The sequence below is a fragment of the Polistes dominula genome, unplaced genomic scaffold, assembly GCF_049000335.1.
Source record: "Polistes dominula isolate Pdom_NZ unplaced genomic scaffold, Pdom_raw_medaka contig_27, whole genome shotgun sequence".
In the NCBI taxonomy this organism is placed as follows: domain Eukaryota; kingdom Metazoa; phylum Arthropoda; class Insecta; order Hymenoptera; family Vespidae; genus Polistes; species Polistes dominula.
In genome coordinates, this window is record NW_028300906.1 from 4,042,501 (window position 1) to 4,069,376 (window position 26,876).

A 26,876-nucleotide genomic window follows, 5' to 3' on the forward strand; every position below is an offset into this window, starting at 1 on the left:
TATTCTCGTTGTCGTGCAATTCCTTACTGCTTTCGTCCTACCCCTCTTTCTCTTTCTCTGTCTTTCACTCTCTCTCATTTTCTCTGCAGTTTTTCACATACTCACGTTAGCAAAAAAGCTCGCGCTAAAAGAAAGAATGAAAGAAAGAAAGAAAGAGAAAAAGAAAGAGAAAAAGACTTCTAGCATGGACCACGAATCCGCATTATTTCAATTGCGCGAACGGCAATAATTCACTGTGCTAAGAAGATTATAAAATGTTTATGAATAATGGAACGAAATATTATTCGGAGGCAAGCCTCGAGAGTCCCGTAGGAGTGCGAGGAGGAAGAGGGTCGCAGGACGAAGTAACACCACGGACAATGGCGAAAGCACCCTAGTTCGCTTTTTCTTTCTCTCCCTTTCTTTTGGTCTTGCTCTCCTCAAACAGAGCTTTCAAGGTATATTTGTGCGGTTCGCGTGGTTCTACGCAAGAGTACGAAGAACATTGAACAAAGTAGAGGCGAAAACGTTAGAGAGGGAACGATTCTATGCATTAACTTGTAATAATATTGCAATCCACCATTACCCTAGCCCCTTTTTCGTGAAAGACGGAACGTGTTGCTTTGTTACTCCGTTCTACACTGTGCTGTGTAGAGCTCAGTCATTCCCGAGAGACGCGTTACGTAACTTTCACGTTCCTTTAAACCGTTTAAAGGCCTTCTAATAGGCATTTCAACATGTATCGTTAAGCTCCCTTTTTTTTCACAAAACTATAACATAGCATCAAATTTTACTCAAACCCTTTTTCCCTTGTGTCTTTATTTTTTTTTCAACATTTTAATGCGTTAGAATCATCGATGATGCGAAAGGAATGCGATCTCTATGAAAGGATGGAATTGGTAGCGTAGGCGAATAAGCGCCGATACATTCGAGACGCGAATCCTGGGTTTGCAAGTGACAGCACCGAGATTAATCATCGATAACCAGCGCCCATATAATACTCCCTCATAAAATGCTAGAGTGAGGAAATTATTGACTCGTACATCCCGTCAGCAATACCATCGAGGGGGATATTCCACCGTCATCTGTCTGTATTGTGCCGACGCGTTCGAAATCGACTGCGTTTTAGAACTGTTATCTCGATCATTCGAAATACAGCTCGAATTTTTTACAGCTGCATATCTCTCTTTCCCTATCCCTCTTTGTATACGTATACCTATATATCGCTTTCCTTTTTTTTTTTGCCAATCACCAATTTCACAAGCAACTTCATTGCACGTACGACCTGTATGAATCAGTTTCGTCGTGAATTGTATAACGATTTTCTATTTTATTTGCTTTTTTTCGATTTCTTGCTTTTTCCTTTTTACAAATTTCTCTCACAAACAGAATATTTCAATTTTTGTCCATATATATATATACGTATTTGATTTTTTTCCATTATTTCATTTGTCTTTCATTAAACGCATGGATAGAGAAACGTAATATATGAAAAGCAGCGGGAATAAGGGATAAAAAAAGAAATGAAGGTTTGATATTAATGTTTTCACAGTGACAAAAAGAAAAAGAATAATAAGAAGAAGAGATAAAGTAGAAAGAAAAGAAGAGAAAAGAAATAAAAAGACAAAACCTTATTAGGTTGTTCGCACTGCAGGACCAGCAGTAGCTTCACGTTCACCTCGAAGCTCAATGGTAGTTGTGGTGGGTGTTGGGTGGAGAGAGAGAGAGAGAGAGAGAAAGAGGGAGTTGGAAGCTCTCAATATGTCCGACCTAATCCTCTCCCAGAGGACTGTACGTCCCCTCTGCATCCCTTCTACGTCCCCTGAACGTCCCCTGAACGTCCCCTCTAGGTCCCCTCTACTGTGCGCTTTACTTTGCAATACGTAGGTACAAACATTTCGAGGCCAGCTGCGCCACGGGATTTAGGAGCTGAGCGATTAATAAATGCTTCGTAGGACGAGCAAGTAGCGGGATCTCTCCGACAGGAGCTCGACGAGACTCCTGGTGATTTACCGTCTAGATTTCGCGTGTCTGCATTCAAGTTACCCGCCGTCTCTGGATTTCCGACGATCTTCGCGGTAGGTTGTTCGCTTTGATTTAACGTCGCCGATATGAAACGTCCGCGGCGAGAGAAAGAGGATGGGGATAGGACGACTATTTTCTAATAAGAACTTACACACTCTAACTTCATAGTTACATGAATGTCATGCCAGTCGTATTGTTAAACGAAAAATAATTGGCATCGATGAACGAAGCTGCTATCGATAGAAATTACACGTGCAAAAGTGGAAAATGCAAATAACGAATCGCGTGAGTATGATACTTTCTATTTTATTGCATTAGGGTATATCTCGACGATCGAACATCACAATTGTTACTTGTTAGAGTCACGCTATGCTTGTAAAATTTCGATAAGTATCGCATGATACATCTTATTTGAAAAATAATAATCGCGTAAAGTTTAATTTAAAAAGAGATTTAATTATACAAATGAAATAATTGAAAAAAATAAGATCCAAAAGTTGCATCGATAACTAGGAAAGATCTTTATCGTTGTCTCTTTAAGAATGTAAATCGGGAACGTTTCGGTATCCAAGGAAGGAAGTTGAATCCTTTTGTTCGCATGACTTAGACCACCACCGAACGACGAAGGAAGGGTAGACTATTGTGGTTGGGAAAGGAAAGATTTACCGTTCTTATATTAATGCGATTACCGGTCTTGCCAGAAAGGGCCTCGCGAAAACGGCAAAGGACTTCGCCTTCTTCTTTCTCGACTCTTGCTTGGCTCTGGTACTTCCGATATTCTTACTCGTCCAGAGGAAGGCGCTTTCAACGGTAAAGACCTTTCAAGACGTTGAGAAAAGCGAAAAGAAAGAAAAAAGAAACAGAAGAGAGTGAGAAAGAAATGGTTGGAAAAGCGAATAAAGTAAACGAAAGAAGAAGACAGATGTATAGGATCTTTTTCTTCTTCAGTATAGGTTCCCTTCTATCGGCTTCCATACGACAGCTTTTGCCCGTCAACCGTAAATACTCCATATTGGCCATAAACCTTTACATTCGTGCATTACCCATCCTGATTTGACATGTTCCACAGACCCGTAAAGCTCGTCGTTCTGTGTGCTATTGAATAACCAACGGGCAATGGTAGTAGGCGGCTTAACAGAACTCCTCTTCTCCTTTACAGTCATGCTACTGTTCTTCTCACTCTTAAATCTTCTTTTCATCGTCATCATTTCACCTACAATGATTTGACTCTTTCGCATCTGGATATACTCAAAATTATTTATTATTTTATATATAATAAGTAACATTTACGAATTGTAGATAGAATACTACATTTTTCGATATAACTAAAATTGTATTAGCGACTATAGTTATAAGAACCCCATCGCACGTTCCACGAACCTTCAACAATCCGAATCCTGTTTCGAATTTAATGGCAGCATGTCTTTGAACTGATTTATTTTTGCTCGTAAAAATGGACGATTTAACGGCACGAACCGCTTCGAAGGTTCGTTGTTTTCGCATTGACTTGGCTTGACGCGACTGCAACACCTTGTCGCACAACACCTAGCACAGATTCGATAACATCCTCACGGATATTGTCAGCGGATTCAATTCGCTTTGGTTATTGCGTTATATTTATAGGATTTCTATTTCCCTCTTTCTGTCTGTTTGTATGTCTATCTATTTCTCTGGTTATACGGCTTTATTTCACTGCTGAATGACGCTATTTTCTACCCATGTCGCGATATATTATGCGTCTCACGCTGTAACCTGCTAACGCACGAATAATGATCAGTTTGATCATTTCGCAGAACGGCCAGATTGTTTTTAATATTCGGCTTTTATATACCTAGAAGCTTTTATATGTTCCGCTTTGATATTCATAGAATACGTATTTGAAATTTTTCAAATGAAATTTTGTATGTTACTCTTATAGAGAAGAAGGTTGGTTGAAAGAAGGAGAAACGTAATATAAAATAATAACTATTTTGATCATAATATAAAATATACATCCAACCTATAATTCAAAAACTGAACGTTGCATGGTAGAAAAAGAGAATAGTAAAGAAAAAAATAGAGAGAGAAAGAAAAAGAAAAAGATAAAAAGTAATTAGCTACGTGACATAGAAGAAGGGTCTCTTGGAAAAAGTTGTTGTCGGTGGAGTTTTTCCATAACCGGCGGACACTTCTCTCGTCGTATGGGAGAAGTAAAGGAAAAATGTAGCTTTACCGACTAGAGAAGATGGTATCGTCTTCATGGAGAACAATATACCTGCAACTACCGAGGGGGAAGAAAGGGAGAAAAAGAGAAGTCGAAACACACAAAGGTCGTAACGCTACGCATCCTCAACGATGGTAATGATGTTATTAATAATAGTAACCGCCGTTGCAATGTACTTCGCGAGAAGTCCGCGCAAGCCATTAGGAAGGAAACGACACTTCTGTGGCTTTACAGGGGCCGAACGTTACAGCCATGTGCCACGGTACTACGTTAGAAATTTAATAATCCATTACTGTTGTATCCAGCGGCACCACTTCGTGTGACCATTGCCGCCAGCGGTGGTACGCCATCGCAACGACCACGTCATAATCATAACGCCAACGTTTTTTTTTTATTTTGGCTCTTTCCCTCTCACGCTCCCTCTCTTTTCACCTTTCGCGTATTCCCTTCGAAAAATTCCTACCGTTTCTCGTTGGACTCGAGTTAATCGAATTCAACAAATTGGGATGATCTTTTTGGCAGACACTTTTCTCTTCAATCATTTTATTTTTATTTCCTATTCTCTATATAGTTTTAATATGGAGAAAAAACTTTGATCTTGACTCCTTTTCGGATTGCGTATAATACCGTGTCGCGCTAATGTATTTATGTAATCGATAAGAGACACGCGATCCACTTTCAAGATTTTCACGAAGCCGTGTCGAGCATCGAAAATCCATAAACCATCCTCCAGTCTACGGTACAAGTTTAATAATCCACATCGTATCCGTCGTAGTAGAAACGTGACCGTTGCCGGATGACGGGCATAGCAACGACCACCTCGTAATCGTAACGAAGAGTTTTACAGGGCGTTTTGCTGCACCAGCCTCTGACTCCGCCCTTTCCTGCCCACACCCTCCACCATCACCCCCTTTCTCTTTTTCCCTCGTTCTCTCACCCATTTTTCCTGCGACCGATATACTGGCGGCCATAATGCACTACAAAACTCGTTACGATGGAATACGACTGTATGTTTATCGTGTAATGGAAAATCTAATACTCTTCGGTGAGTGTCGAACGATCCTTCTTGCTTGCCGAGGTTATATGAAAACTCTTCGACATTAGGCTTTTACGCGAGAAAATATTTTCACGAAGCAGGCTTATCGAAAAGCAATTCGATCGTGGTTATCGTGTGATAATCTGCTGCGACCTCCCACCACGTTTGAAACGTTACAAGCAAGGTATTAACCACGTACCACCACCACCCCGCTACTAATATTACTCCTCTTTCGTTTGTATGCAAGCGGAAAAATTTAGATCTTTCTACAAAAAGAAACAAAAAATACAACTTTTTAAAAACATCTCATTTCTCAATGTAGAAACTTTGAAATTAAAGTTTATCGAAGCGAAAGTTTATCCTTTTTTCTGACCTAGTCCAAATTGCTTTTTCAAAACTTCTTATTAGTTATCTAACGTAACAGTCGAGAAATGAGCTTTCAATAAAACTATTTCGAAATCATATAGGAGCAGATAATTGATAGACAAACAATGTATCTTCGAATATAACTCGTCTCGACGTCGTTATGGAATATGTACTTACCTATAGATGGATGACTGGACATATAGACGAACAAATAGACAAGCGTACGAATACATAGATCGATTGATAGATAGATATGAGTAGATACATAAATGCATGAATACATAGATAGATAAACATGAAATGAGAAATGCATGAAATGTTGAAGTAAGACAAAAAGGAAAAAAATAAAAGACCGAGAGAGACCCACACAATTTCACTAACAACGCGCGTATACCAGTTGGTATATACCTATGTATACTGTAAATGCGAAATACATACATACTTTCATTTATAAAGGCTTGTAGAGTTCTCTCTCTCTCTCTCTCTCTCTCTCTCTCTCTCTCTCGCTTTCTCTTTCATGTCCCTCTGCAAATTCTCGCGTGCATGGGATGTGAGACGAGCGTGCGAGAGTGACACGTGCGCGTGCATACAAGTATATCGAGAGACCGTATGGCCGACGAAGCTCGATCTCATAAGCCCCCGGGGCGTCACAATAATTATAAAACTACGGGCAACGTTCGTTCGAAAGCCCTTCGGACCGTGGACGGACGCTCGAATGGACGGGCAAACCCCAAAACTGCTGCCCCGAAGCTTTCGACCACCACCACCACCAGCACCACCATTGGTACAACCATCACCACTAGTACCACTACCATCACGACCGCTACAACCACCAATACGGATACACGGTCAACAGTCCAACTACTACCACCATCCCATCGTCGTCCTAGCTTTAAATTCACGTTCTCTCTTTCGCCGTTTCTTTATCCTTCACTGTATACTCCCCCGCGGCACATTTTTTGCCGGTCCCAACCCGTTTCTACACTCGCTTCGCGTACTTCCGCCGTTTATGATAACTCCTATATGTGCGCAACTCTGTTTGCGCGCGCGCGAGCAAGCGAGCGAGCTAGCGCAAACCCAGAGTCCGACTACCTTTCAAAGAGATGACGATTTTTCCCAAATATCTTTCTCTCTCTCTCTTGCTTTCTTTCTTTCTTTCTTTCTTTCTTTCTTTCTATACGCGCGCGAGGGCGCATTCGCGCGCTCTACCACCACTAAAAGAGAGAAGTATTTTAATGAAAAACAAGTCTTGTGTGAAATTCAAAGGCTTTTTATTCCGATATTATTTCTAACGTCGAGAGATGGAATTTTAGTCAAACTTTTAGATATACATGTTCTACATATACGGATGTATCTATAGTTAATGTCAACGAGTTCTCTTGCTACGAGTGTACGAGGATAGAAATAGAATGATAAAAGGAGAGAGCCTTATCATTTTATTTCGGAGTTTTCATCGCGATCGGCTGACATAGTAGATGAAATTCTTGTCACGTACTGAGTCGCACGATAGAAGAACACCTAGAAAGTGCGCTCTTTAAGATCTTACTCGCGATCGTTCGCGTCGGCCAAAAAGAACACGAATAGCCTTCGAAATTACAACAGCTCGTAAAATGTGGTAGCTTCGAGTAAAGACATAAACACGTAAATGTATGTAGATATATTTAGCGTACATTGAAAAAGCTTAGGCAGTGAAGGAGACAGGTGGCAATGGTTCGTTCGCATTTACGTGAAACAAACAACAACTTGGTAGTAGTACACCCGTGATTGCATGGTAATTCTATTAGGTACATGCTGTACCTACTCGCGTAAACGTTCGCATGCACGATCGAGCATCCGAGCGAGCGAGGAAATTGTGGTTTTAATTCTCGGTGCTAAATTAGAAGGGGATAAACAAGTATTAACATTCCTACAGCACAAAATGCTTGCTTTTCGACTCTGTACCTCTTTTACTGTAGTAGTCGAGACGAGAGAAAGGGAAGGTCGAGTTCGTAAAAAATGAGAGAAGCGATGGCTGCAGGAGAAGAGAGGAAAAGGATGAGGGATAGGGATGGGAAAAGGGGTGGCTGCAAAGTCAAAACGTAATACGATTAACGGACATTAAATTGGAATAGCCCTTTTGGGGATTCGCGGCTTCTCGCATCGACGACTCGGTTGAGCATTCTCTCTCTCTCTCTCTCTCTCTTTTTAACTTGCCTCTTTTTTACATTCCCTCTTTTCCCTTCTTTTTCTGTACATCCCTGGTTAGTCTTTCCTCTGGTAGTACCTGAGCGATAAAAAAAAAATCGCATTTCCTCTCCAACGCTGACTAGAGCGGAAACCTTGACGGTAGTTCGCTCGTTCGGGGAGGCTTGCTCGGTGAAAAACGCATCCACGTCCGTAAATTTCATTTTACTACGGTGGATGGCGATGGTAGTGCTGATTTATCGGCCCGCCGAAATGGATAATTTCTCTTCAAGTTTCGATGGCACACGAGCGAACGCTTTCTGGATATTTAAGGGGTACACCTACGACGACGGCGTGCTCCTGCATGAGAGTATTATGTGCAACCTACCTGGGGAATATTCATCTTGACGAAGATATATGAGAATATTTGGCAGATATAATGGGGAAGTATACGTAAGAAGCGTTTGAGATAACTTCGATCGGCGAATAGAAGAGATATTAAACTAAAAACGAAGGTACAAGGGATTACGAGAATACCTTGAGAATATCAAACTTCTTTTCTTTTCTTTTCTTTTTTTTTTTTTTTTTTACTTTTCTACAAAATGTCATTTAATATCGATTCGTTCGAGATAAGGAAGGGAAAGTGAGAAAGAGAATAATAATGAAAATAGATTTTACAAACTCATTCCCACATTGTGGACATTTCTCAAGAAAATATTCTCGAAGATACTCGTTTGATTCGTCTAATTTATCATCTTCATACTTTTGTTAATATTTTATATCTTCTCACGGAAATCATCGATTCACCTATCACATCCGAGAATAATTAACGAACTATACGATAAAAAAGATTGACGTATTTCATGTTCCTATCAGGAGATTCTCTCTTTCTCTCTCGCTCGCTCCATCATTAGTATCTCAATCAATATATCCTCTCCCTTGTACAACCAGATATTAAATAACACACGTTTAATGAATATTTGGACGATAAAATGTAAATTAAGCGCGATATTAACACGAAAATTTGATACGGTAAATTAATATCCTGAACGAGGGTGGAAATTGAAACGGAACTGTAAAATATTTATTCGTCTATGTGCCGCAATCTCTTTTCCTTCCTCCCTCGTCCTCTCTCTCTCTCTCTCTCTCTCTCTCTCTTTCACTATTTAATTTGCAGAAATATGTAGAAACAATTAGATAGTCTATCGAAAAGAGTTTCTATCTAAAAAATATATTTGTCCAGATTGAATAATGTTCGACAAATTTTGTTGGTAAAATTGCTCGTCATACACTATACTTAATAATCTATGTGTAATCATACTTCATCTTCATTTTATTTGGTTTATACGTTCTCTCTTTCTCTCCCTTTCTTTTCATAGCTTTACCTCGAACAATTTTATTCAAATATTAATTCTTGACACACTCCCGACGATGGCGAGTTGATGAATGAATGACTCTAATATTCACGTTAAATATAGGCTTTGGGTGTGTACGTAGATAAAGGAGAATCTCTCAATCATAATATCGCGCGTTACGGGAGGAGAGAAAACGATTACGGTAAGAAGAATAAAAAGGGAAGGGAAATCAGATGGGACCAAAGCTACGTGACATGGACACGAATGGTGCCATTAATATTAAATACTAAGCGCGTTTCTTTTTTATTCTTTTTTCCCCTTTCTAGCCTAGGCCGCAACGTTAAACCACCTTGTCGTATTTTAACAAGAACCTTGACGATTTCGCCACAGTAGTTTTCTTATTGTTTGTTCACGAAATTCACCCTTCGTATATAACGTCAACCCTGATTTCAATTTCCACACGCAATTTCGGCAATGTGAATTTCCTGCATATATTTTTCGTTTTTTATTTCATTGAAACATCGACTGATACAAATTTATTACCAAAGAACATACAGAATAATTGCGTTACGTTAGGTTTTATCAAACCAAGAACGAGACTATATTTTTTGCCCTACACTTGCTTCATTACAAATCCGAGCTTTATGGGAATATTTTTTTTCTCATAAAATCTCTCTTGACTTTGAGAAAAAAAAGTCGATTTCTTTTACATTCGACCTAGAGCCATCACACACAGCAACTCTCTCTCTCTCTCTCTCTTTCGTCTTATCTGAACTTCCAAAGAAGTCGGGACTCTGCCTCCTTTTCGTACGTGATGGCGCAGAAATGGCGAAGGGAGGATGAGAAGTGGAAGGAAGGGTGGTTCTTATATGAAGCAGACTTAGCTACGTGGAAGTAGAAAGAAAGAGAAAGAGAAAGCGTATCGCAACTCGGCAGGCTTTTCTCTCGCAAGCGAGGCTCACCCGGGGCTTTGTCTAATCAGTAGTTGGTCGTCCTAAAAAAGGAGGATCGCCATTTTTCGAGGGCAATGACACGTTCCCCGTTGTGACGCAAGTTCAGGATAGTAGCGAGGACGCCATGAAGACGAAGGGACTCCAAAAGGAAAATCAATGTCGTGAATGAGCTTCGAACGTAACAGCGAGCGCCGTTGGCCCGGCATATACTATCGCTTAGGGTGCCTCTGTTGTTAGGGGTGAATTCTGTGCCACGTAAGCACCGTCTATAGGGTGACTTAGAAATGCGTAACAAACCGACATCCCAAAGCGAATATTATTTCAAGTATTCATGGTTTATCATTAAATTGCTTTTTCCCTTTTTCCCTATTGTTCATCGAGCGTATCGAATATGACGTCAATTTTCAATATATTCAATTCCCCTGGAGAACCTTTTCGAGAGTTTCCTATTTTTTGTTGTTGTTCTTGTCAAAACTAATTCGAATCACGTTCCGGTGCAATTTACAGGCATGAATTACAGAAAGCTTGTGATCGATTTAATATCAAACGATTGATTAAACGTCAACTTCATTTTAGTTCGCAGTGATTATACATCGGCAAACTCTAATCGAATTTCACATTTAGTTGATTTTAAATTGAAGAGAATAATAAGAAAGTAATGAGGTAGGGGGATGATAAGAAAAAAGCCTAAATTCATTTGTAGGAACCACAAAATACACGACTCGTCCGCACCTCTTTCACGTACTCATTATTACTACGGCATAACGTCATCGAAATAGTATATTTTAGTGGCGGTGTATACATGTTTCTATCATCCCTTCAGTACATCCGCCAGTAGAGCGGGGTGAAGTAGGGACAGTAACCAGTGACGTAGAGGCCGACATTGTTCTTTTGTCCGTCATGCCAGTCACATTGTTAACGAATCAATAAGACCGGACCTCATTGTCGCGTCCGTTTCAACCGCACGGACGTGCGTGTTACAGACGTGTTTCGCGCGCTTGTTGCGGCCATGTCACGCGTGCGTTTCGCGAAAAAGCAAAATGTGTCAACGGCCATGAGATTGCACAATGACCATACTCGTATATCCCTCTATCTCTATCTTTCTCTCTACAAATCAGCTGAAACTGTTTTTTCTCTCGGCAAACTTTAATTAAACTCATGCGTTTAGTAATTGTCAACCAATGCATTTCAATAATAATATATCAATTAATTCCTTGCAAAATTGCAATTGAAATAATAGCAAAAGAAAAGAAAAGAAATCGTTCGGATTTGGGAGAAGTTTTTTTTTTAATAGTGTGGACATTAGCTTGAAATGTATTTACAGAGAAATGAGATAAAGATAAAAAAGAATGAGGGTAGTTGAGAAAGATGGAAGAAGGAAGAAGAAGAAAGCCACCGTCTTTTCCACATCCGCATGTAAAGGTACGGGGGTTATGAAAGGCAAGGGAAGGCAAGGGAAGGCAGGGGAAGGCAAGGCAAGGCAAGGCAAGGCAAGGCAAGGCATGGCAAGGCAAAGCAAGGGTAGGCCGACCAACCCTCTTCTTCTCTCTTTCCCTCCCTCATCGGTTCAACCCCTAAATGGCACCTTGCCAAGTGTGCTTACACCCTCTCTTGCACATGTAGGCATCTCCTCCACACTCTGTCTCTTTCTCCCTTGCACGCGCGACACGCACGCCAGGTCCCATTGAATGCTCCGTATACACGCACCGCACGCGGCTCTGCACACAATGCTAGCAAACACTTTGCATTCGTAAACACGCGTAAACAACAACGGCGGTTTCACACCTAAGGTACAACCAGTACTATAACTGTGCTCTTGACAAACATGCTTCGACGCCTTTTTCGCGTGTTGCTCCTTTGTTAATTACTTCATCATTACAACGAACCATTTAAATTAACATTATTTTTCTTTTTTTTTTTTATTTATAACAAGTAAACATTCATTTTTCACAATAATTTTCTCTTTGTCTTGTTCGATTTTGTGACCACGGAAACTACGTCAAAGAGAGGCAGATAGAGAAAGAGAGACAGAGAGATAAGCAATTAGTCAAGAGAGAGTAAATATTGTATCAACAATAAGATCTACAACTATCGTTTATATTCCAAGTTGATTTCACTTCTAGCTTTATTGATAGACGAACTACAGATCGAACTATTACGGATGGATACAATTCCCTTTGCCGTCATTTGATGTTGGTTTCCCGATGAAGTCCTGCGATTATTATTGAGTCAATAAGTAAGAGTCAATATATGAGAGGCTAACTGGAATTCATACTACGTTACTTTGGAGAGTAATTGTGCAGTCGACCATACTTCTGAGTAAAGTACAAACTTTTGAGAAGTTTGACGATTTCTGTTCCATCTAAATTTTGTAATACAATTATTAATATATTTCTTGTTTTTTTTTTTAATTTATAATAATTCACGCAAAAATTAGAAAATAAATGATATAAATGTTTCTTTGAAGCTTCGTGCTGAGCAGTTTTTTGTTTTTGAAAAAACTTCTTGTAAAACATGAGAATTTCATCGTTATCTTCCATTTTACCTACCAATATTTCCAAGCACGAGCGAACCGGATTAAGAAAATCTATCGAAGACGTGATCAAAGATTAGATTAAACGTCCGTTCCTTGGCATGCCTTTTATCTGCACGCTCGATTAAAATCTTGGGTTTACCAAAACTTATTAAACACCAAAGTCTTCGGAGATTCTTTATCAGAAGGTAATATCGATTATTACTGATCCGTTTTCGATATCATAAACTTTAATTAACATTTCATCGGAAATATTAACAGCAAAGATATGTTTCATGTTTTAGTATTTCCTGTAAATAATGAAACAACGGGTTATACCACTAACACCACAATTACCAAAACCAATTGAATGTTATTTTTTAAATGAACTTTAGGATTAAACATGATTTTTCTAACTGCTCGAACAAATTCTGTAATAATCCAATAAATTTATTATCATTTCTTTGTTATATTATTTATATTTACCAATGTTAAGATAATTTTGTTGTTTTTGCATATACATGAATGTGTGCCTAAATATTAATTCGCTCCGAAATTATGAGTAATTCTTCTACCTTCAGCTTGTGTTGACCGGATCCGCTTAATTATAGGATGTTTGCGTTTCTCGAAATGAAACTCTTGTTGGTCAGATAAGCGTTCTCCGGTATAAACCCCTCTGGGTATTCTGAATAAGTGTATATTAAACGAATACTTGGGTTTGGTCAATAAACGATCGCAATTCTTCATGGTGATACCTCAATAAAGGGAAATTTATTCATATCTCTGATCATTTATGTTAGGAATATTATTTTCTTCCTTTATAGATAATCTACATCGTATCATTTCTATAAAAAAAAAAAAAAAATAATTGAAAATCATCGAAAAATGTATGTTTTTGATATTTTCAAATTTTGGTTCGAATCGAAGGGCCAAACTACGACCCGATATCACCGAACGATTAACCATGGAAACTTGTACACGTATACTAAGTCGATATTCCACGTAGATATCGAGCGTGTAACGCAAAGTTGGCGAAACTTTCCTTAACTACAAGGACGCATTTAGGAGAAACTTTACTGAGTTGCTCGAATTGAATTTCAAACGTCGATAACGATATATAAAATTATTATCAAATAAAAAAAAAACATCAAGACTGTAATGAACTATCTATTATTTGTACACATTGTGTGCGTTTCGAAAAAAAAGAAGAAAGAAAAAGAAAAAAGAGAAAAAGAATTAGGTAAACTAAAAAACAAGATATATTTTCTTGAAAGTAATAGGAGAAGGGTGGAGGAAGAGTTTGTGTTATTTGATCATGTCTACGCGACGACGGATGCTAAAATAAGAGGGTTGAGAGAGATAGAGTATTTCGTGAGCGAAAGTTTTACTTGGAAGTCAGAAATTCGTACGCCGGTGTTAAAGCGAAATATACACTAGAATGAAAAGGAGGAGAAAAGAAGAGAAGAGAAGAGGAGAGGAGAGGAGAGTAAAGTTTCTCGGTGTATTCCCTTGTGGTTTATTTTCACGGAGGTAAATTAACGGTTCATAGGGAGGCCTGTGTGTTCCTCTCACAGACAAGACGACGGGGTGCCATCTCCACCCCTACAACGTTTCGGCCAGTTTTCTTCTCTGTTCTTGCCACAAAATTAGTAAAAGTGGGTTGGGGTATAGAATAAGGCTATGGTAGGTTGTACTTCGGACGAACTAGTGTCGGATCTCGGTGAGTTTGAAAGTTTTCTTTTTACGTTTTCATTTTCATCGTTAATCACCCCGAGGATAATTACCCACCCCTTTGGTAAAATATTCTTCCTCGTTTTGGCGAACCCTTGCTGAATTCTTATTTTCTCTCTTTCTTTGAATCTCTCCCTCTCTATGAATTTTAACCGATCGGAATTATTCATATCGATATATACATTAAGTGTCCTCTCTATCGTTAATCGCAATTTTGAACGTTCCAATTGGAACGTTCAATGAATTCCCGTTATAATTGCGTTTCAACCGCTGACCTAACGAAATCATCGGATAACTCATCTTTCCCTGACTTTTGGCATTGTTTTAATTTCAAATACGCCAAGTCTAATAACTTTCCTTTCGAGTCCTTGGGGGAAGATCGTGAAAGAGTAGTAAAGGGGGGTATGGGGGTTAGTAAACGAAAAGAGTATAATTTTCCTCGAATATATCGTAAGTTACGAGCGCGTATTCCAAAAGTCTTCAATGACGAAAGAAAGAGTTTCCAAGAGAAATAGGGGAAAGAAAAAGTATGGGAAGAAAGCGTAGTGGAAGAAGAAAAAGTAGGACGTCGAAAAGGAACGTTGACGAGGTACGTGCTCCGGTATCAAGCAGCTCGCGGCCGCTTCAGCGAAGTTTAATTAAATAACGAGGCGACGGTGTAGGAAAGGAGAGATGGCGAATGAAACGAGCGCGTTCATGTAAAAGTGAAAGAGAAAGAGAAAAGAGAAAGAAAGAGACAGTACGAGAGAAAGGAGACTGTTGGAAACACAGAAGCTAACAGTAAGAAAGAGCCGACCCCCTTCCCGTACTTGGAGTAAAGGAGGATGGACTCGATGCCGAGGTGCCAAGTTGCTAGGTGACTTTGCTAGTTATTTAATTAGTCCGGAGATTCTCCCCTACTCGACTACTTCTTTCTTCCTTCATTCAAGTCCTTTTTCTCTTAGAAACAAGTCACCCTCCTTCTTCTTCTTCTTTTTTTCTTCTTCTTTTTCTTCTTTTTCCTCCACTTCATCTTCTTCATCTTCTTCTTTCTTTCTTTCTTTCTTTCTTTCTTTCTTATTGTTACTCTTACTCCCCATCCGTTTTTTCTTTTCGTCAAATCTTCTTTGCCCAAACCGGTGGCACCACAGCTTTCTTTATAGCCTTCGCCAGGACAATACAATATCTTTTTCCTAAAGACTTATCTTTTGCCCTTTGTGCACGCTGTTGTCAACGTGGCTTGGTCGGCCACGTGCACGAGAAACTGTTTCAAATGCCAAACGAAAACATATCAGGGATCGTAGGATCTTCTTTTTTTACATCTTTATCTCAACATTTTTTACCCTTATTTCTTCTAAACTCAAGTCGTTTAATTGTATTCGCAAGTTCGAAAGGGAAACGTTTGCTTTTGATCATTCGCCCTTGTATAAAATAAATCTCAAGTATTGATCGGTCATTATGACTTGCATGATGAGAGAAGAATACAACATTTACATTCACGAGAGTGAGTTATAATTTAGAAAATTGATCAATTTCTATTTATTATATTATATTTTTTTACTTACTAACTTGCTTGGCAGAATGTAACCACCGAAATAAATTCTCAACAGTGGACGAAAATTTATAAAAGACGAAATATCGTATATAAAATATCAACATTGTTACATTACTCGTTATTTTCCTCAAAATCCTTTTGAAGATTTAAGCTTTAGTTTGATATTCGAGTATTCCCATGATCGACTAATGTCCATAAAGAGGAAAAGTACGAAGTAAAAGGATACATACATATATATACATAAATAGCATACCTTTACTACCTATAACGAAAGCGAGTTGTCAAAGAATAAATCTCTGCTGTGCCGGCGGCGCTATCACAATGGCCAATTAAAAACAGTGCAGAACGGGATCAGGTAGGATCAACCCCTTTGCTTCCGCCTTTCGACAAAGGAGGCTTCTCTTTCTCTCTCTCTCTCTCTCTCTCTCTCTCTTTCTCTCTCTCTCTCTTGTGAAAGCATTTCGTGGCGAAACCAGAAACGTCCGTTTCGATAACGACGTTCGGTTTCCCTTCATCTCTGAAAACGTAGAACAGCTCTTTGCCCCTGGCAACCGCCCCTCTCTTTCCATCGAAAGAGAGAAAGAGAAAGAGAAAGAGTAGAGGAACGGAGGGAGGGATGTGCATCCTGGTTTCTGCGTCTTTCGTCGAAGAAAACGAATAGATTCCCCATGGGAAGTCGCGAACCTTTTCCTACCTTCCTTCCTTCCTTCCTTCCTTCCTTCCTTCCTACCTTCCTTCCTTTCCTCCCCCACCCTACACCTCTTCGCCATTTCTCCCGTATGGCATAGCGGAAAAGCAGGCACAGAAGGGCTTACGAGAGCTTAACTCGGTGACAGGATGATTGCCAGTATTATCGGAATTACTCGAGGGCGAATTGCGTCGCACGGCGTAACGAACTCGCAATATCGTGAGAACCGTAGCGCTAACTCCTACGATGAAAGTCCAAACGAGCCCTCGGTAAGCCGTCGACGTTCGACGACAAGAGATATTCTCTCTCTTTCTCTCTCTCTCTCTCTTTTTCCAGGGTATTTTCAGAGTATATTCTTTCTGGACTACTTTGAAGAAGTATACGCTAGTTTTCCCGGAGAAACGAGAATCAGACTTATCCAAATACTCTGACAGTAGTCTAATAAGGTGACGTTATTTTTTTCAGTATTCTAAAAATAAAAGAGAGAGAGAGAGAGAAAGAGACGATAAGCGAGCATCTACCATATACAATTTGAAAAAGAAAATGTTCTTGGTAAGTAGAGGAAATATTCGTACGTGACGCGAATCGATAAGAAAATATTCACAGGCAGGAAAAACTTTTTCTCCTTTTCTTTTCCTTTTTGAAATCCTCCCCTTACGTTATCAATATTCTTTCTTTTTATCTAACACAAAAAAAAAGAAAAAGAAAAAATAGATAACAAGAACATCTGGTCTTGCCAGTGAAAACAAGAGAGAGAGAGAGAGAGAGAGAGAAAGAGGGAGAGAGAATATTAGCGGCGGTGCGATCAGACAAATGGAAACAACGTTGGGGAGGAGGGGGGGGGTTCTCGCGACGTTACATCCACATTGCATAAATAACGCTCGTACTACACACGTTGGAACTGATCAATATTGGATATGATGAAAGTAAACCGGCCATTGAACGTCCCTCCCTCCCTCTCTCTCTCTCTCTCTCTCTTTCTCTCTCTCTTTCACTTGGATAAGGTGAGATAGAGAATGGTGTTCAGTAGCGCGTGCGCTCGTCTGTGTAATTTAATGCCGAGTAAATACTCCAAGCGGAGAGTAGTTTTGTAATCTAGATGAATCTCACGGAAAGGGTACTCCCAGAGCAGCGAACTAATACCAGTACCACCACAGCAACGTTTTCACTATTACCCACTATCACAGCGGTTGTCGCGCACCGTAGTCCGAGTTGGTTGCTTGGCTGACTGGCTTTTCTTAAACTCTCCGGAGAGAAAAGGATACTCTTTGCTGCTGCACCACTTCTCCAATGAAAAAAAAGAAGAAGAAAAAAAAAGAAAAGGAAGAACTTTAGACACGACTTGCCAACTCGCAAGATAACGACGGGTCGTAAAATTTCATTGACCTTTAAGAACGTCGAGAAAAAGATTCGTAGAAAGAGATTAATTACCTCTCTTACCTCGCGAATCAACGCTCTTCTTATCATTTTTTTTTTGTTCTTTTTTTTTCCTTCGTCTTTTCTTTCTACGATGAAAAAGGAAAAAATAAAGTAGAAGGGCGCGTGCGACACCTTGGATTTGGTTGAACCAAATGGGGATGGGGGGGAGGATATGATTGTTCGATAAGTTTGTCCGCGAGCTCGAAGAAAAAAGTAAGGTAAAATGAGTAACATTAATGCCGGGAACGTTTTTCGAATGTAGGACGAGAGACTTCCGTCTGAGAATTTATTTTCTCGGTAATAAAGGCAACGGCGCGAGGCCGTTTTCCTCCTGTCGTCACGTTTTCCTCGTTCCGTGTACATATATCTCTCTCCCTCACTGTATACCTCGTTCACCCCCAAGTTACACCCTCCTACTTTCGTCCTTCATTCTACATCCCTCTCTTCGGGATCTAGTCGTGTCCGCATTATAATGGCATTACGTGTTCCCGCATTACAGGATAGTTGTGTGGGTGTATAGTAGTCGTTGAAATGTTCCTTGGCGCGTACGCGTTTCTCCGTGTCTCTCTCGATCGAAGTCTTGTTTGTTTCGCCCTCGAAATATCGCGCGCGTTGCTGGAATCGAGATTCAGTTATACACCCACGGGTACGAAACGCGCTTAACGTACCTCCATTGCACAAAGACCTCTCTCTCTTCCTCTCTCTCTCTTTCTCTCTATAGTCTCTTCACTCGACCCTTGCCTATGACGGCATTAATTGTCCGGAATCGACGGCGCGGAATTAGCAGTAATAATGGCGAATTCGAAGCCTAGAAACTTGTCCCACAGTATGAGAGGTAGAGAGAGAGAGAGAGAGAGAGAGAGAGAGAGAGAGAAAGAGGGAGAATGAAACTAAAGGGTGTGGGAGGTTTGAAATGCGTTTGTAACTCGTTTAGAATTTCCTCGAAACTGATGCGACTACGGTCTCCTACTCTAGAAATGCATTTCAGAACGATCAAATTCTCATTTTCTATCTATCTTCCTTTTCTCTTCTATCTTCCAATTATTATTTCAACCATTTTCTCTTTCTCTCATTCTAGTTCTCTTTAGTTTCTCCGTGTATATTCAGGTAAGGTGAATCATTGTCGAATCACTTGTTGAAGGAACGTTTTAATTAACGATACTGTAGAAACGATTGTGATACAATTTTGGATAGAAAAGTGGGCCGATTTCTTGGAGTATGGCTATGTGTTTCTGGAAGAGACAAGCTTCATAGAGAGAAAAAAAGAAAGATAGAGAGAATATATACAAAAGGGGGATATGTACTATTCCGAGCTTTGTGAAAAATGGAAAGGACTACCTTCGTCCCCGTGGGCAGTGTCGAGATCGCAGAATTTTTTTTTTCTCTTTCTTTTTTATCTGTCTCCGCTCTCTTCCATCTTTCTATTTTTTTTTTTTTTTTTTTTTTTTTTTATACGAGACTTTTTTATATTCCTTTTTTTTCTTATTATTATTATTCACCGGATTTGCGTGTTCTTCTCTTTCCTTCCTCAAATCTCTTATACCGAATTTCTCGAGCCCTCAGCAGAGTCACACAGGTTCTCCCTTCAGTCCTCCCTTCGTCCGAACCTCTCGTATATAATCTCCATTCTCGCGCTTTAACCCCACCCATCCACAAGCACCCCTGTGTCTCTGTTATTCTTCTCTCTTTTTCACTCTACTCTTGTATTTTTTTTTCTTTCTTTTTACTGTACGTTACGTTGCACCGCCTCAGTTTCATCTCGCGAATATAAAAAGGGCCGAGCATACGAGTGTTTCGTAACTTTGTCAGCGTTTTTAATCCCTCCTATTCCCTTCGCCTCCCTCTTTGTCGAAACGTTTTGCCCATGTGCGTGCAAGAGGAACGCCAACGCGCATATTTTTGCAACTCACTGTTGCAATAGGATTGGGAACTCGGTGGTGCTGGTGGTGGTGGTCTTGACAAGGCTTTACGGTTTCTATCTATTTTATAAATTTGATTGTAAAGCACCAATTACGAGAGCTTGTATTCTGTTAGCATCACAGATTTAAGAGTCTCGTTAATAACATTGATTTGTTTCAGTTTGTTGCATAGGAAAATCTTCGTTAATTATTTCCTTCCAAAAAGAAAACAAAAAACATGAATTTTTCTTGAATTAAAAATTTGATATTCGTCGTTTAATCGAAAAAAAAAATAAATAAATAAATAAAATATTCTTTTTCTATTTTGTTCGTCAAATGTTTTTGGTATTTTGTCACGAACTTACAATGAATTTTTGATCGATGTGTAACGTTAAGGGCTTACAAAATCTTCACCTAACTAGTTTCCGCTTGGTCACGTCCGGTTGTGGACATTTCCCACAATCGTTTATTTTTCTTTTTTTTTCTTTATTTTTTTTTTTATCTATTCCAAAGCCATTAACGAAATAATAAGATTCCCTTCCGTTGACACAGAAATGCCACGCGAATGACGATCGACACGTGTAAAGGATATCTTTTTGTTAGAGGTTCGATCAACTTCGTTAGCTATAACGTCATTTCTAACTAAATCGATATTCTTTAAAAAGTTTATTACCGTGCGAGTTTTGGATTATAACGTACGTTAGATATGTTCTAAATGATTTCAAATTTTTATCTTAACTTGGCCCGCAAAAACAAAAAAGAAGAAAAATAAGAAAACGTCTTAGTTTTATTCAGTCTTGTCATTCATTACTATCAAAGAATTGGAAAGTTTTCCAAGTAATCCCGATAAAAGTACAATAAAAGGAAGTAACCCTCTTACCTAGGGAATGTCGAATAAAGCTTAGGAGATTTGAAAGGGTTAAAACGTTTCTCACCGTTCAACTCTTCGCCTCGAACACTCGTCGATACATCATTGATAAAGAAAAAGAGAATTTCCTTGGAGGCGAAACTAGCTAGGTACGAGAATGCAAGATCGATTAGTAAGCAGCTCATAAAGAAAAAGAGAGGACCAGATTACCTTGAGAAATATCGAACGCCTTTACCCTAACAGTTTTAATTCACAAGGAGGCCTGAATATAACATAAACGTCTTGTTATTTTTAGAATTCGGGGTGAAACAGGTACAAAAGTGAAAGGCGCAATATTACCAACTAAATTTCGAACAGATTTATAATAAATACTTCGATGAAAAATCATCCCTTCTAAATGCGTGTAAAACAACTGCCTATGTATCATTTTAAATACGTCATTTACGTGCCCTGCAATATTATCCGTCTTTGACGATAATTTGAACTAGCAATAGAAATATTATTTTCAAAGTTACGAAGCCCAATAAGTATGAAATACGATGAAGAAATCGGTTCAAATGACATTGTCGAAACGTATGGTTAGATCGAACGATTGAAAAAAGTACAGGAAGCAATCGGAAGTATACGATAAGAGCAATTCCAAAGTGCAAAAGAGCCTTGATGAAGAGAAGGTAAGACGTGTGAGTTTGTGATGGTAGTCGACAGCATCGTAGGTTCCAATGATAAACTTAGGCATGTTTGTCGAGCAATCAAGCATATGAGTGGAAAGTCTCGCAAGCTTTATCGATTGGGTTCCGGAGCCTGTGACGAAGAAGAAGAAGAAGAAGAAGAAGAAGAAGAAGAAGAAGAAGAGGAAGAGGTGGAGGAGGAGGTGGAGAAGGAGGTGGAGGAAGGGTTGGAGTTTGACGGAGAATGAATAGGGGTGGGCGATTTCACGAAAGTACGCCATGTCGGATATCTAACGTTGGAAGAGCGTTTCTACGAGCGGTTTGTCCACTGTTTGTTGTTCTTCGTTGTTCGAGGAGGCCAAACATAGTTTTCGAAGCAACCAGAAGATGCTTCAACCGATCTATATCTCTCAACCCCTTTTCTCTTTCTCTTTATATACATAGACATATACTATATAGATAGATATATATGTGCACGTTGAAGAACTTTGGAAAATTTCGAGTCCTTTATTTCCTCAGGACCCTTTACCCTCTCTCGGTAGAAAACAGTCGAGAAAAATCTCAAGAGCGCATCTCTTCTTCGAAAACTCCGTTGGGAATTTCACTCGTAGAAAGCTTTTCGAAGCCCTCTGCAGATTTTTACAGCATCGCGTTTTGTATCAAAAAACCAACCAACCCCCATAGTCAACCAGTAAGTTTTGCCGTCAGTTCAAGGAACATATCAATCTCGCATACGATTTTATTACCATCTTACAATTTTATTTCGATGAAATCACAATTTTTGTATATGGTAATGCATTAAATCTTTGACGAGACTATTGTTAAACAAATTGTATTATTATTTTAAATTTATTAAAAAGGTCAGCTTGCTTTTTTTCAGTTATCATTTCGTCGCTCGTATTTTTACTATTTCTCTTGACAAAAAGTAGAAACGCTAAATGTATAAAAAAAGTGAAATGAAAATAACCGTGTAGTTTTAATTAGCATGGGGCAAAGGTAGTCAAAGATCTCGTTACGAGAAACCTTTCAAAAACGCGTAATAATTTTTTGCCAGTGTGTATTTTTGAACAAATGTTTGACAATGTTTTCTTGTTCACGAATCGTTGATGCAACTCAGGATGGGAAATAGCTAGCTTTATTAAAAGGTCTCCCCGTTTAAAAGTCGAACAAAAATGGATAAGGTTTTTTTTTCCATTACATGACGATGACGACGAATTCCAAGCGTCGTGAAACATAACTGGTAAAGAGAGGGAAAGATAAGAACGAACGTTTTCGTCGTCGTTGGGTTTAAACGACGTAGAGTTTTCGAGAAGCCGGTTCTCGTGATTAATGTAGCGGCATGAGCTTGACATCGCGACATTATCATCGGTACAATGGCCGCCAGGTGTCCGGGACAAGTACTTCGTAGTAAACGAGAAGTATAGTGACGTCAGACAATGCTGCTTAATGAGCTGCCGGTAACAAAGTGGAAAGAACGCTTTTGTCTTTTCGGCGTAATATCGGTTAACTAACGTTTTAGTTTTGTTACGAAGACACACTTATCGTTCGCATTAAATTCAATAGCTTTCAAATACTTTTTGCATTTGTTGCTTTTTTTTTCTTTTTTCTTTTAAATTATTATTTCTATTTCTATTTCATCCCTCGTTTACGAACTAACTTGTATATCATTCATTCGAAATTTTAATTATGATATTTACAGGATATCACCGTGTTTGTTTTATAGTTCGAGTTTATATCTCGGTTTTTCAAATCTGGGTTTAAACATTCTTGTTTTTATATACAATTGAAAATTCTATTTTTTTTTTTATATTTTTGCAGAAACTCATTTTAGATACTAAAAATTAATTAATTATTTCATAATACAAAGCTAGCGCGTTAATTCGAAATTACCTCGAGCAGAATCGTATTGTGGTAAAACTAATTTATATAAATTTGTGTTCTATATGGATTTGAATTATATCATTTTTTGTATTTATTTTAATATTCCACGGGTTTATGTTTTATTTCGTTAAATAATTTTCTAATTGCACAAATATTTGTATATCGCTTTTAATTAGAATTCACTGTTTTAATTTGTTTTTGTTCTTTAGTGGATATTGAAAAGATAAGTGATTTTTTTCAGTAAAATCAGTCTCCACATAAATAGTCTATTTTTTTAACTTGATATCAACGCACCGTAAACATTTTAAACGCTCGATATCGATCAAAAGCTTTAAATTGTCCCCCTCCTTCTTCTGGTCTTCTCACGTCGGCCGAACAACAAGGGAGAAAATGAAAGAGAGAGAGAGAGAGATGGAAAGGGGTTGGGGTAGGGGTTGGGGGAGGTGTTCCTTAGTGAAACGGCGAGAGGGTGGTCCAGGGGTTTGAAAACTGGAATGGGTGAAACGTTAGTCCCGTCATACTTCAGCAGGTATGAGAAAAGGGGCGCCCTCTTTTCGCCCTAATGCCCCTGAAGCCCTTGGGCCAAACCCTTAGCAACTTTGCCGTCGTCGTCGTCGTCGTAGTCGTCGTAGTCGTAGTCGTAGTCGTAGTCGTAGTCGTCGTAGTCGAGTTGGTTGTTCTCCTTTCTCCTGGTGCTGCTGCTTGGTAGCGTATCGCGATCGAAGTTAATTTATTTTTCACGATGCCCATGCAAGCGACATATGTCCTTAATCGATTTCGTTGGAAATGTCGCGTACGCGAGACGCGTAAAAATCGACTTTGTCCCGGAGACAACCCCAACGACGACAACCCCATCCCTGCTCCCCTGATCCCCCTCCCTATCACCCGCTTCTTTTTTCCTCTCCCATTCGAACACGACGTTCTCACACGTCAACGGGAGCTTCTATCGCGTTAACTTCGTTCGTGCCCTCGAGGAAGATAAAAAAAGAAATCGACTAATAAACGTGATCCGATAAAAATGGCAGGAAAAGAAAAGAGGAGAAAGTAGGATATAGGTATTAAACGGGTAGAAAGAAAGAAAAGACAGAAGAGTCCGAGTATGGAGATGAGAAGAAGAAGAAGAAGAAGAAGAAGAAGAAATAGAGAGAGGGAATGATTGTTTTCAAGTTGGAAGATCGTGTCAGAGAATCGACGTAGAAAACGCGATAGAGAAAGGAAGGAGGGTTGGGGGTTTAAGAAGGGGTAGTAGCAATCATTCAGGCTCCCGAGTACGCCGATAGAAATCGTTATTGCTCCCGAAGCCGTCGGTGTGTCCCGGATTACGAAGTGTTTCTCTCTTCGTAGTAAACATCTTTATTAAGTGCACGTTGCGCGCTCCGTTGGCGCGTCAATTTTTCAAAGCGCCCTCGAGCTCTTTGTCTTCGTGTCTTCCATGTAACTATAACGATGCTCTTCTGTCTATGTGCTTACACACCCCTATATATATGTATATGATATACCTTTATACCTATATACCTATATATCTATATATATACGTTTCCAGGTACGTGAGCGCGCGCGCGCTCATACCACAGAAAGTAGGGGCGATTAATCGTTCCATCATCAAGCTGTGAAACGTTTTCTCTCTCCTCTCTCTCTCTCTCTCTCTCTCTCTCTCTCTTTTCCTTTTTCTCTTTCTATCTCTCTGTTGGTCTTGACAATGGTTGAAACGGAACTCCTGTCTCTCGTTTTTCGAATGGATCTTTCACGATGATAAAACGTATATAAAAGCTCTTTTACTTCTTCTTTTCGAGAGTGTCGGAGTGTATCGTTCTGAACTTCTCATCGAGATTCAGAAAGAAGGAAGAAGAAGAAAAAGAAAAAAAAGAATCTACTTCTCTCGATATCACCTATTCTTCCTCTTTAGAATGAAAGAAACAAATGAGAGTAAGAGTGAAAGAGAGAAAAAATAAAAAGTTTTCGAAGCCGGTGAATTCGAAAAGCATATTTGGCAAGTACGAAAGGAACTTTTTCTACAAGTGGTGCTTTCATTTTTCTGTTTCAGGCTGTGCATTCGTTAAGCTGTCGTCGCATCAAGAAGCACTAGCGGCGATAAATTCTCTACACGGTAGCCAAACTATGCCGGTGAGTAGGAAAAAACAAACTAATGAGCATCATTTCGAACCTTCTTTCTTTTTGTTTTATTTTATACTATTAGAAAGTATGATTATCCGGATATAAAATATTGAACAGTAGCCTCAAATTAGCATACGACGTGTTCTATTAAATTTGATTTATTAATAGGCGTACCATAAACAAAGAAAACGGTTTCCCACATAACATGATTTTTGTTAAAAAATACAAAGTCCTTTCATATTGCTTGAAAACTTAAAGCTTCAAACTTTGGGATGGATGTTTAACACCAATAATATAAAGGATATCGTAGTTTGGTTGAACCACAAAGCTCCTTTAGACTGAAGGAAGAGGCTAAATATCCAGGTTCTTAGGAAAATGGACTGGGACCGTCGAATGGCTGGCTATTCTACCAACAAACACCCTAGTAATGATCGGCCAAACAGAAATCTGCATAACACTTAGTACAGAGGGAGAGAGATAAAGCCCCGAGAAAAGCCCTTTCCATTGGTCTCCGACGACAAGGAAGATGACGGCATAGAATCGACGTCTACGAAGGCGTCCAGTTGCTACTCGGTCTTCCTCGTCAAACCGCCAAACTTTCTCGGCTTAGTGTTAGAGACCGAGAATCTCTAGTTGTAATTGAATTGTCAATGAGTTCCAACCGGGATTGCACGTGCTGATTGGCAAAAGTTCGTAAAGCTGGACGTCTCTTGGATGAGAGAGACCGTTCGCAGCCCATTCAAATTATTGCCTATCGACTATGGTTCTCTAACACACTCATCAACGTTACTACTCTGACTATCGTATTGTTAATTTAATAAGAATAATTTTTATAAATTATCAAATTAATAAGTAGGGTAGATTTCTTTAGGGAATCGTACAAAATATGAGGTATAAACATTTGTCACTATTTCCATTTAAAGTTCAACAGCTTTGTACTGTAAAGTTGACATTATAATTTACGTCGTAGAACAAAGTGGCACGAGAAGTAGAAGAAGAGAAGAGAAGAGTAACGAAAGCAGAGAAGTAGAAAGGACAGGTGGAATTGCGGTCTCGTAGCGTAGATATTACTCGTTATATTGTCGTAATCTAATAGCTGAATAGAGGAAGAAGGTGGTATGAGCATGTGTAAGCACACGAGAGAGAAAGAGAGAGAGAGAAAGAAGAGGAGGGAAGTTCGGGACTCGTATTCGGTACTGTTAGCTCCTAAAAGTCATCCCAGTACCGAGTGGGACGTAATATGCAGATAGCTTCATTATTGCGGCAAATTATGCAAATCTCGACGCCGATGTTACAAGATTTTAGAGATGGTGAGGTAGGCAAGACGAGAAACCTATACAATGAATCCGTTTTGCGTTTAGGGATGCGTAGTACTGTAAAGAAAGCCCCCCTACTTTTTGATTTATTTTACTTGTTGAAAACAAAAATATAATAAAATTAAAACAAATGTATGATCAAAAATGTAACATCCGATAGAAAAGA

At 39.2% G+C, this 26,876-nt stretch overlaps 1 protein-coding gene across 7 annotated transcripts in view; it reads left to right on the top strand.

Moving 5' to 3' along the window:
* Positions 1-26,876, top strand: part of LOC107067582 (bruno 3) — a 232,715-nt gene that overhangs the window by 168,373 nt on the left and 37,466 nt on the right. For 6 of the 7 annotated variants that reach the window (XM_015323224.2, XM_089179545.1, XM_089179546.1 and 3 more), the window contains exon 4: positions 25,324-25,403. In XM_015323224.2, the coding sequence (XP_015178710.1) occupies positions 25,324-25,403 (80 nt within the window). Of the gene's footprint in view, positions 1-11,498; positions 11,602-25,323; positions 25,404-26,876 lie in introns of those variants that run through there. The other variant, XM_089179547.1, reaches the window with a different exon arrangement.